General features: G+C 37.3%; 1 protein-coding gene across 1 annotated transcript; it reads left to right on the top strand.

Moving 5' to 3' along the window:
• Positions 1-5,453, top strand: LOC105046852 (protein DETOXIFICATION 40). Its single transcript, XM_010925588.4, has 7 exons — positions 1-477; positions 918-1,549; positions 2,445-2,501; positions 3,262-3,500; positions 3,833-3,951; positions 4,142-4,228; positions 4,981-5,453. The coding sequence occupies exons 1-7, from the start codon at positions 112-114 to the stop codon at positions 5,050-5,052; spliced, it is 1,572 nt and encodes a 523-aa protein (XP_010923890.1). The 5' UTR covers positions 1-111; the 3' UTR covers positions 5,053-5,453.
• Positions 5,454-13,325: the final 7,872 nt, after the last annotated feature.

Below are 13,325 nucleotides of genomic sequence, written 5' to 3'. Positions count from 1 at the left end.
TGGAGGCCTCCATCTCTCTTTTGGAATCATCTTATAACCCATCCCATTCCCGTCTCTCTTTTGGCAGCCATCTTACAGAACATCCCAATTCCCCGCCCTCCCAAAAAGTCCATGGACCCGGTTGCTTCCCCAGAAAAACTGTCCACCCCGCTCCTGGTACCATCCGACGATGACCAGCCCCTCCCGACGTCAACCCCATCGATGGCCGGCGACGTCGACGATCCCCACGGGTCGAGCGGCCGCCTCGAGAGGATCCTCACCGACACGTCGATCCCGTGGGCCCGCCGCCTTCCGCTCGCCACCGCAATCGAGATGAAGCTGCTCATCCACCTCGCCGCCCCCGCCGTGATAGTCTACATGCTCAACTACGTCATGTCCATGTCCACCCAGATCTTCTCCGGCCACCTCGGCAACCTCGAGCTTGCCGCCTCCTCCCTCGGCAACAATGGCATCCAAGTCTTCGCCTACGGCCTTATGGTACAATTCATGTCACCATTAACAGTAGTAGATGTTCCTACGTGCCAACCATTCATGGGCCTTCATTTATTTGCTTCTTTGTTTTTTCAAATTTTGCACCCCTCGTGCTAAGAAAAGATTCACCTTCCTTCGTGCAAATCCACCGCTGGATTACGTGATGCTTCCTTTGAGATACATGCAGGCCGAAGAGTTCGGAATGCTTTGAGAGCTGTGTGGATCGCGGTCTGTACTGATCTCAAAGCACTCTAAACGCTTTCATCTGCCTGCACAGCTCTCCAAGCGCCTATTGCATGATCCAACGGCGGATTCGTGCAAATGAAAGGGAATCATGCATCATTTCGCGTGAAAGATACAGCCGCTGTCCGTGACCGCCCTTTAGAAAGTCGTGCACTCGTGCTCCAGCCAACCTCATCTTCTTATGCCTGTTTGTGGTGTGACAGCTAGGCATGGGCAGCGCCGTGGAGACGCTCTGCGGCCAGGCGTTCGGCGCGAACAAGCACGAGATGCTCGGAATATACCTTCAACGGTCGACAGTACTCCTGATGGCGACCGGCGTGCCGCTCGCGGTGATCTACGGCTTCTCCCGGCCGATCTTGGTGCTCTTGGGGGAGTCGCCGGAGATTGCGAGAGCTGCTTCGGTGTTCGTCTATGGGCTAATTCCGCAGATATTTGCATACGCCGCCAACTTCCCGATCCAGAAGTTCTTGCAGGCGCAGAGCATCGTGGCGCCGAGCGCGTACATCTCGACGGCGACGGTGGCTTTGCACCTGGTGCTCAGCTGGTTGGCGATCTACAAGCTGGGGATGGGCCTTCTCGGGGCATCCCTGGTGCTCAGCTTGAGCTGGTGGATCGTGGTGGTGGCTCAGTTTGTGTACATAGTGAAGAGCCAAAAGTGCCGGTTCACTTGGACCGGGTTCAGCTGGCAGGCCTTCTCCGGCCTACCGGAGTTCCTGAAGCTGTCCATCGCATCGGCGGTGATGCTCTGCCTGGAGACGTGGTATTTTCAGATCTTGGTGCTCATCGCCGGCCTGCTGGAAAACCCCGAGCTGGCCCTCGATTCGCTGACCGTGTGGTAAGAGCCATCTCATCTTAATTTACACTCTAAACCGGTCTAAACTTAGCCAACCCCACAACATCTAGGTGTTTCTAAACCAGACACATGTCATGGAGATAGCAACATACATCAGACATGCAGCTTTTTGTTGAAGGTTTCACTGACTAATTAACATTGCATAAAAGTCCCGCATCAGCTACCGTAACTCTTCTCACAGAGGTGACAAGTCGCCAGGCTATAGGGTAACAAGCAGGAGTTTAGGTTGGTTACCAGGAGAAATTATTGCATGGACCATGCCCAAGTAGATCATTCAAATCCTACGATAGATAACACGCCACATTAACCCTTGTATTTCATGAATTCCTGATTACACGTTATCCACCATGTATGTGCTTCAAGATTTGTGGTGGTCTATCTCAGCGTGATCGAGGCAATAATTTCTCCATTGCCGGTGGTTCCGAGTGCCTAAAGGGCCTCCGAATTGCATGCATCAGGTGCAATTAGACCGCGCAAGTCCTACGGTGAATAACACACCACGCAACCTTTTGTATTTCACCGATTCTTGATTGCGCATTTTGCACCATGCATTTGCTCGAGGATTTGCCCTGCTTCATTTGTACCTGATGCATGCAATAATTTCTCACCTAAAGTGCCATAAATTTGAGTGGTGGTAATTGGTTGGACCAGGTCCACTGCCCAGCTGATGAGTGGTGGACCTGTCCAACTACAAAACAACACGCACAAAGTTGGAGAAAAAGCAAAAGCTGGTACAGGATCATGTCACAGCTCAGAATTTTGCAATAAAACAGGACTCACATTTTAATTGTATATATAACAGCAGAGGATACTTGGTTCTTTCCTAATGTAATCTAAATGAACTCCGTTTTAAATGTGTGCTTGTTTTTGGATGCAGCATGACGATCTCTGGATGGGTGTTCATGATCTCAGTTGGGTTCAACGCTGCCGCCAGGTCGGTCTCTCTCTCTCTCTCTCTCTTGTGGCAGCTTTAATCTTAGGGACACCATTTTTTTTTTTTTTCTATAAAAAATCTTATGTTCATCCTCATATGAGAGAGAATCGAAGTGTCTTAACACAATCATACCAACATATGGTCTTGGTTCAAATTAATTAACGAGCAAACAAAAGTCTCAATCTCGTGATTCAATAGTTGCATGCCAACTGCTTCAGTACCTTTATCTAATGTTTACTCCAACTGCTTCAACACCTTTATCTTGTGGTTACTCCAACTGCTGCAACATCGTCATTAGATGACCAAGGTTCTAATGTTCCACAAGAATCAGATGGCAGATAAAGAACTTAAAATAGAAACACATTTTATTTGGATATATGGTCTAGCTTATAAGCACATTACTCACAAACACAAACCGCTAAATACTTTATGAATTATTCACGAACCAATGACAAACAACTGCCTGTAAAATAGAGACATCAAGTACCCCAAATATTTTACTACATATGGTATTTTCTTTATTTTATTTATTGTTCATTGTCCTCATTTTTGGTATTGTTTCTGCATTGTTTTCAGAATTTTAAAATTTTATCAATATTGAAATTAAATTATTAATGTGAACCAAGTGACCCAGCACCTCTTACCCTTGGTAACACAATATCATTAGACAGTAATTAGCATTAAAAAAAGGAGCCTGCAATAAAGAATCACATTTTAATCATTTTTTTGGTAACTAACTTATTTACTTTGGAATATGCAGCGTGCGTGTGAGCAACGAGCTCGGAGCTGGCAATCCAAAGTCGGCAGCATTCTCGGTAATGGTGGTGACGATATTGGCTTTTATAATATCAGTGATAATAGCAGTGGCTGTCCTTTGCCTGCGTGACTACCTCAGTTACATCTTTACCGAAGGGGAGACGGTGGCCCATGCTGTTTCTGAACTCGCCCCTTTGCTCTCCCTTACCATTATCCTTAATGGAATCCAACCCGTCTTATCTGGTGAGCATCTTCATATGTATGTATGTATGTGTGTGTGTGTGTTGCATGAGATAAACGAAGAATCTGCATGAAGACAACAAATCTCTGTTCTTTGCACCGTCTTGTGATTAGAAAGACTAATTAGACTCCAATATCAAAAGAGACCAAAGAGAAGAAAAATGGTTTGACTAGACATAACATTGTTATGAGCTTCGAAGCATCCCGACCTACTTTAATTTAATAGTCCATAAACTTTGCAAAGAGACAAGAATTTGTGTTAAGACCAAAACTTTGTTTTCTTTTCCTTCCTTCGATTAGAAATACTAATCAGATTTAATTTCATGTTATAAAAGGTGTTGCTGTTGGCTGTGGATGGCAAACGTTCGTTGCTTATGTTAATGTCACCTGCTATTATCTTGTTGGCGTCCCACTTGGCATTCTTCTTGGTTTCAAGTTTAACTTTGGAGCAAAGGTAAAAGCTACATCAATCTCACTATCAAAATTAGTCTTGACTCAGCTGCAAAACCTGAAATAGTAGGGTAGTATACAATATCTTGAAAAACCAACCATTACGGACAATATAATTATATGTTGAATGACATGCTAAAAGGCCTATGTCATCGATCATACAAAAATCTCAATATGATTTTATCCATGTGCAGGGAATATGGTCAGGTATGATTGGAGGAACACTCATGCAGACAGTTATCTTGCTGTGGGTCACTTTCAGGACTGACTGGAACAAAGAGGTATCCCAATTTACCTCTCTATTTTTGCCTTGGATGGTTGCTATCCTTCTAATTAGAATCGTCACCCAATTATTGGCAAAAATAACAAGACAAACAAGCCTTATGTCAACCATACACCTTATAAGATCTAAAGACCACTAAAGTTGAGTCAAATGATGATTGTTAAGCCTTTCCTGGTTTTAACAATGTTGAAGTCATGCTAATGCCAGCCCTCAATCTTTCTTCATTTCAGCATAGTACTGATATCAGTGGCTTGTTAAGCAAAGATTTATTCTTTCTCATCTTTTTATGATTTTAAAACTATTTTAAGTATAATTTCGACCTTCCACCCTTTCATCCTAGTTTTGGGACTGAAAGTACTGTTGCATTGCTAGATTACATCAAGGAGAAAAAGGTCTATAAATCCTTTTCATCATAAGAAAAATCAACCCGCTACAGCGAAGCTTGGACTAACATAATCTTATATATGCAACGCCTTTTTTCCTTATTTCTCTTCATGATATCAGCGGTCTGGATATATTGTGATGGTACGTATCCATATCCATTATCAAGCCCCTCTAATTTTTACTTAATATGAGATATCTTGTAGAAATATGGAATCCCAATAAAACATATATAAATACGTTACTTTCTCTACTTCCCATGTATAAACATATGAATCCAAAATACTATGAGATATTGGTAATATCAAACACATAATTGCTAGATAAATAATTTGCTTTTCCTAAATTTCTTTTATCAATCTTATGCAGGTGGATCAAGCCCTGAAAAGATTGGATAAATGGGAAGACAAGAAACAGCACCTTCTAGCTGATCATGAGTAGAAGACAGAATTTATTTCATTATATTTTTTTGAATAAATTAGAAATGCAGGAGATCAAACCCTGTACCTCTCGCATCGAGCGCCGTACCATTTGAGCTACATCCCCCGCTGTTGAATTTATTTCATTATAGCTCATAGGCTATACGCCATACCATGTTGTAGCATTATCTATACCCTGATCATATGATATATATACATGTGAGGGAGAGTGGAGGAAGGATGGGACATCACAAGAAGTTCCATGTAGTCTAGCCCATGGATGGTTGCATAATTTTTAATGTAATTCTTGAAAGAAGAGTATCCTAAAAGTCAATCGCAAGTATATTGTGATAAGACTTTGTAATTTTTAACTCATGTAATGATATTTATTATTTGATAATAAAATAAAATATTGATTCATCATTTTAGCTGCATCTTATTATGTCTAAGATTACGATAAACCCCAAATATTAGGATAATGATTTTAGGAGACATGAATGGGCCATGTCAGTGAGATCTAAAATTTTAAAATCTTAATCTTAAATATTCCTGATTGTAGGAGTATTGAGTTGGAGATCAATGTTCCGAAAAAACTGCTCAATGGAGAGGGTAGTTGATCCCACTAGCCACTTGTGTAGGGACACTACTATAAGGATGTGGATGCTCATTTAGATATGAGTTTACTGAATTGACTCGACGACAGGGAACAACTTATTGGAAGCCTTATTTGCATGTCAAAGATGGTTCTCTAAGTGAAAGTTGTGCAAGTGATCTTTAGACCTGAGATCACTATGAAATTTTATGCACATAAATCCATATTTTGGTTCATATCCAGACATGACATTAAGCTATGTATGGAATGTTCTGGATATGGTGGAGTGTATATGAAGGTTATGAGTAGGTCAACATGGAATCGATCACTCCTAACAAGAGGAGATCACATCTTGTGAATTCTTATCTCTAGATGACTCGAAAAGAATTTTTTAGCCAAAAGTAGGATGAAGATTAGAAAGAGTTTCTAATGCTTTGGAGTCATCATTGGAGAATCGATATGAATATGTGTTTGAGTTTGACATAATTCCATACTCATGAACATATTCAGGATGCAGAGATGATCGAAGGATTGAATTGCATAGTAACTTACCACTAAGGGTATATTTGATATTTTCATCAAATTTTATATCTTTTAGATAATCATGATATATTACTAGACGTTAATCTTGACTTGTAGGTTTGATCGAATTAAAGAGTTTAATTCGATCGTTAATTGGAAAGGATTCTAATTCGGGTTAGCTCGATTGGACCTAAATCGGATAAATTGGAGTCTAATCAAATTAGATCAACTTACACCCGAACCTACTGCTGGTTAGATGTGGAACTCAATGGATCACACACATATGAAAATTGGTCAAAGATCCTTTTGATAAGGTTGATTGAAATTTTAGATCCAATCAGGATTCCCAGTAAGCATGCTAGCACATGTGGAAACCCTAGCTCCTTGAGAGATCAATTTGATCTCATACCTTACTAATTTGCTAATCCAATTTTGTGAGCAATTGGGTTAGGTCGTGCTACTTGGAGACAGCCCAAAAAGGAGAGCCTCATTTCAAGTTAATGCCAAATTACAAAAGTCTTCTTGGATGAGGACTCTGGCACAAATTTGAGAACTCATGCACATGTTGGCATGAGCAGAAGGAAGAGTCCTTCTGGCTTGGAATTCCGATGCGTGTGGCAACCCACATCACTCTCCATCATCTAGTACACATCTCAAAGCATGAGATGTATTTTTTTTAAAATTTATGGGGTGGAGAAAAATTGAAAAGATGAAGGAAACTCGTGCGTGCATGGTGAAGTATCATGACTCCTTGCATTTTGAAGAGTTCTTCTGTAGATCAAATTCAATTTAATTGGAATGCCACCTATCAAATAATGTTCCTCTTTTGATTTGCTTTTATATGGATATTTATCTAAAATTTTTTCAGATATATCTGGAGATCAACCAGATGCCAGAAACAACTCTACACGTGCATGCGCATGGTGATAAGGAATCATGTGAAGAGATGCGACAAGTCATCCTTCTGTGCAATTTTTGCTCCCTTATCAGGCGATCTAAGATCAAAATTTGATCTTCTTTCCACATGGTAAATTATGGAATTTTCTAAATTGAAAAAGGTCACCAAAAGCAACTCTTCATGCATGCACGCATGGGAGGAAGGCTGAACTGATGTATCATTGATAAGAGTCCTTCTGCTTGAAGGATCTCTTATTTTTGAAATTCAGATCAGATAAGACATTTCAGATGGGGCATGTTATTTCTTTTTGGCACCTCTTTAATGGCTATAAAAAGGGTAGCACATTGGGTGTCTAAAATATTCAGAAAGACTTTCCAATTTGTCTCTGTTGCTCTCTTTTCTTTCTTACAACCCATCTTAGTTTTAGGACAAGGCTTTGAGATTTAAGACAAAGCCTAATCAGATCCAGATAAGGGTTGGAAAGGTCTTAAAGAAGGAGATTCAAAAGTTCAGAGGAGGTTCTAAGAGGATCGAGTTAGATTTTTGGAGAAATCTGACCGATACAAAGCTAGTCGAGTTTTAGGAGCTAGAACTCTTGAAGCAAGGTAGAGGAGGAGTGCTGTCTTTGATCCGATTTCTATGTGGATTACCGTTAGAGGGCGGATACTTAGATACCTCATAGAAATTGAGATTAGCACTATAGGTATTCTTCTTATGTAAGTTTACATTAATTATGCTTTGATTGTTATAGTCAAGGGTTCTTGGGAATTAGGATTTCGATGCGTCAGGTGTTCTGAATGAATATTTTAAACACCTAGCCTTTCTGCTGCACCATCAGAATCCTACAATGGTGTCAGAGCCTATCTTGATTTATATAATTAAAAATTAAAATATTATCTTAATTATGATCAAGCTTGAGTTTTTTAGTTTGGTTCAAGTCGGATAAATGATTGAACCTAATTGAACATCCAAACCCCAGTATGTCTTAGAGATATATTTTAGATACATAATATTAAATGCATGATGTATGTATAAAATTTTTCTTAGTAACCTAGTACTCGAATTGAGAGTCATCACTAGACCGTCCAGTTATAAGAACAAGTAAGGTTCAAAGATCCTCTTTTTCCATTCCATGGGGTACTCTTATGCCGTGTAGGGGTGCCACTATGATGTCCCAAGAAGAAGAATCATGAAAAGAATATTTTATATTGATACATGTTATTAATACTTCGTACATATGATATGCTTAAGTTGCTATGTTATAATCATATTGTATGATTATGATTTTATATCTTAGAGATATGATTAGATGCAATGATTAGTTGTTATGTTTATAAAGATACAACTATAATAGTGCATCATTATGATTGGTTGAATTAAGATATGCATGAGACCATTAAAGTCATCATAAAAATTATATTAAGTCGTAGTGTTATGAACTAGTAGCTAACCAATTTTTTGAATCGATTAATCAATTGATGTCTAAGGAGTTTTCAAGTATGGTGGTTCTTTAATTGATTCTGTTTGCTGGCCTGATCAATTTATTGGTATCTAAGAAAAGAAACGAGGGGATCCCCACCAATCTTAATACTTTTCTGATCAATTGGATTAGTTCGAATCTTGAATAATAGTTACTCAGTATTTTAAACACTATATTTGTCTTCCTTTATGCTAAGCCAATACCCTATCAAAAATCATAGTAGGTTTGTTGTAATATCCACAAGACTTGCTATGAGGATTGATGTGGGTTATCTTGATGCATATTAAATACTTTACAGTATATTTGAATATATTACTTTATTGTGATATCCACAAGGATAGCATTTTTCAAATATGATTGTATGAAAATGAAGGATTTGACTTAACTAAAAAATACTATAGTTTGTTGTGATATTCACAAGGCTATGAGTATTTTTAGAGGTAAGGATTATATTAAAAATTATATGAAATATAATTAGATAGATTTTTTTACCTTTGAACTCATTGAGATTTGTTGTGATATCCACAAGACTTTATGAAGGGATTAGGATCTCAACCCCACTAAGAAACCAATTTAGATTTTCTCGTCTATAATAGAGAAGACTATTGTATATGATAAAATAGTGAAAGTAATAACTAGAATAAAAGATCTCATCTAGTTATATATGTCAAATATGATTAGTTTGCTTATACTATTATTCTTAATTTTATGTAGATTCAATTCTATATTATGGCTTCTACATTCTCACAACATGATACCATAAATGAAAGTATATTGATCGATTCGTATAATCTTGACTGGTTGAGGGACTTGCGAATTAAATTCACACAAAAAAAGTTCTCCAATGATTTGGAATATGTTGATCCTAGTTTGATCAATAATAAAAGGAAGGCAAAGGATATCCTCATGGATATTATCTGTTCATTTTGTGGTAAATTTGGACATTGAAAGAATAATTATAAAAATTATCTTGCAAGATTAAAGCAGGGTGCGAGTATTGCATCAAAAGATATGTATATGATACAGATCTATTTTTTATTGAGTGGCTCAGACTCTGATACTTGGATATTGGATACCGCCTGTGGATCATATATTTATAATTTATTACAGCGACTACAGAATATCAAAAATTTGAAAAGAGGTAATCTTGAGCTTTATGATGCAGGTGGAGAGTCAATTAGTGCAAAAGCTATGGAAATTTGTATACTTGATTTGCCTTAGATAAAATTTTAGAATTAAAAGACTGTTATTACATGTCAAAGGTCATTAGAAATATTATATTTAGACCATTGTTATTAAAACAAAGTTATAAAATAAGGCTAATAAAAAATGGATGCTCTATTTTTTTTTCTAATAAATTTTATGGCAGTGATTATATTGATAACAATCTTTTAATTCTTTCACTCAATGAAAATATTTTTCATATTAAAAAAAATATGAAAGAAAGAGAAAAGATGTGAATATCATATATCTCTAGTATTGCTGACTTGATCATATTAGTGAGTCAAGGATAAATAAGTTATACAAAGAAGAATTCTTTGACCCGTATGATTATGAATCATTGAAAACTTATGAATCTTGTCTCATGAGTAAGATGACCAAGACTCCATTCTCTAGACATGGAGAGAGGACAAATGAGTTGTTAGTCCTAGCTATATAGATGTATGTAAACCGATGACAATCCAGACCAGAGGAGGATACTCCTATTTTATCATCTTTATAGATGATTTATTAAGGTTCGGATATGTGTATCTTATGAAACATAAATCTGAAGCCTTTGATAAGTTTAAGAAGTATCAAAGTATGGTCGAGACATAAACTAAAAAAGGTATCAAGATTTTTCGATATGATCGATGAAGAGAATACTTATCTAATGAATTTTTTGATCATCTTAAAAGTAAAGATCGTATTCTCTCTGAATAGATCCCTCCTTATATACTCCAGCTAAATAGTGTAGCAAAAAAGAGGAATCGTACTTTGATGGATATGGTGCGGTCCATGATGTGCTTCACTAATCTTCTAATATCTTTTTGGAGATATGCCTAGAGACTATCATATATATTTTAAACAGAATACCTTCAAAGTCTGTTGCAAGCACCCCATATGAGATATAGAAGGAAAGGAAGCCTAATCTTAAACATCTTAAGATTTGAGGCTGTCCTGCTTATGTCAAAAATATCTTTGGACATAAACTTAGTGCTAGATCTGACAAGTGTAAGTTTGTAGGATATCCTAAGAAAACTAACGGATACTACTTCTATTACTTTACGAATGAAAGGTATTTGTTAGTAGGCATGCCATTTTTTTAAAAAATTAATTTATCCAAGAAAGAGACAATGGGAGGAATATTGAACTTATAGAAGTTCAAAATTTACAAACCAATCCAGAAATATCTGTGGTTGAACAATAAGAAGATCCTCAATTAGAAATATCCAAAGATGAGATACATCCACAATACACACCTCATCTCTGAAGGTCAGATAGAGTGCGTCAAGCATCTCTGAGATATGATTTTATCATTGAGATCGATAATTCAATCAATATCATTTAAGATGATGATCCACTGATCTATTCGGAAGATATCATGAGTAGAGACTCAGACAGATGGCTGAAAGCCATAAAATCTGAGATGGACTCGATGTACACCAACCAAGTGTGGACTTTGGTTGATGGGCCTGAGGGTGTAACCCCAATAGGATGCAAGTGGATCTTCAAGAAGAAGATCAAAGTAGATGGTCAAGTGAAAACCTACAAAGCTAGGTTGGTAGCAAAGGATTTCAGACAAAGGCAAGTAATTGACTATGATAAAATCTTCTCACTAGTGCTATGCTCAAGTCCATCTGGATTTTGCTTGCTATGGCTGTATACTACGACTATGAAATCTAACAGATGGATATCAAGATCGTTTTCCTCAATGATAATTTTAAGGAAGAGGTCTATGACTCAGCTAGAGGGATTTATCTCAAGTGGGAGGGCAAATCAAGTGTGCAAGCTAAAAAAATTTATCTATGGATTGAAGCAGGCTTCGAGGAGCTGAAACATCTGATTTGATATGACAGTCAAAGAGTTTGGCTTTATCAAAAATGATAATGAACCTGTGTGTATAAGAAGATAAGTGAGAGTGCTGTTGTCTTTTTGGTTCTGTATGTCGATGACGTTACTCATTGGGAATGATATCCCAATGATGCAATCAATCAAGACTTGACTATCGAATAAGTTTTTCTTGAAAGATTTGGGTGAAGCATCCTATATATTGGGTACAAAGATCTATAGAGATAGATCTAAGAAGATGCTAGGCTTATTCCAGCCATGGTACATCGATCTCATGTTAAAAAGATTTAATATGGAGGCAAGTAAGAGAGTTTTCTATCTGCAAGTTATGGTATACATCTCTCTAAGAAAATATATTCTAAGACACCAGAGGAGAGGAAGAGGATGAATGAAATCTCTTATGCTTCAGCTGTGGGATCAATTATGTATGCTATGCTATGTACCAGGCCTTAGTAGCCTATGCTTTAGACATAGCTAGCAGATTTTAGGCTGATCCAGAAGAGGATCATTGGAAAGCTGTGAAAAATATTCTGAAGTATCTAAGAAGGATTAAAGATATTTTTCTCATATATGGAGGAGGATCAGAGTCGAAACTAGAGGAATATACAGATTCTAGTTTTCAATATGATCCGGATGATAGCAAGTTAATATCAGGATACATATTTATCCTAAATGATAGAGAAGTGAGTTGGAAGAGTTCAAAATAGCAGACAATAGGTGACTCAACCACTAAGATAGAGTACATTGCTGCTAGTGAAGCCGCTAAGAAAACTGTCTGGATGAAGAAGTTCATCATGAAATTATGAATCGTTCCTGAGATTAAAGGATTGGTGCCACTCTGTTGTGATAATACTGGAGCCGTTATTCAATCTAAAGAACCTAAGTCTCATCAAAGATCTAAGCATATCCTCAGATGCTTCCACCTCATTCAAAAAATTATAGAGAGACAAGATGTTGTCCTTGAACGAGTTGATACAAAGAATAATATAGCAGACCTATTTACTAAGATCATACCACAACAATTATTTGATCGTCATCTTGATTGTATAGGATTGAAATATAAAGGCGATTGACTTTAGTGCAGTGGGAGATTGAAAGAAGAGTATCTTAAAAGTCAATCACAAGTATGTTGCGATAGATTTTTTTTGTAATTTTTTAGTTCATGTAATGATATTTATTATTTGATAATAAAATAAAATATTGATTCATCATTTTAGCTGCATCTTATTATGTCTAAGATTATGATGAACCCCAAAGATTAAGGCAATATTTTAGGAGACATGAATGGGTCATGCCAGTGAGACCTAAAATTCTAAAATCTTAATCTTAAATATTTTTGATCGTAAGAGCATTGAGTTGGAGATCAATGTTTCAGAAAGACTGGCACATCCTGTGTATGCTCGATGGAGAGGGTGGTTAATCTCACTAACCACTTATGTAGGGACACAAACACAAAGATGTGAGTGCTCATTGAGATATAAGTCCACTGAATTGACTCGATGATAAAAAATATTTTATGGATGCCTTACTTACATGTCAAAGATGGTTCTTTAAATGAGAGTTGTGCAAGTGATCCTTAGACCTCAGATCATCATAGAATCTTATGTACATAAACTCATATTTTGATTCATATCCAGTTATGGCATTAAGACATATACGGGATGTTTTGGATATAATAGAGTATGTATAAAGGTTATGAGTAGGTTAACAGAAAATCAATCACTTCTAGTAAGAGGAGATTGCATCCTATGA

The sequence above is a fragment of the Elaeis guineensis genome, chromosome 6 (assembly GCF_000442705.2).
Source record: "Elaeis guineensis isolate ETL-2024a chromosome 6, EG11, whole genome shotgun sequence".
Taxonomy (NCBI): domain Eukaryota; kingdom Viridiplantae; phylum Streptophyta; class Magnoliopsida; order Arecales; family Arecaceae; genus Elaeis; species Elaeis guineensis.
Note: the sequence above shows the minus strand (reverse complement) of the source record. Positions and strands in the feature narration are given on the sequence as shown.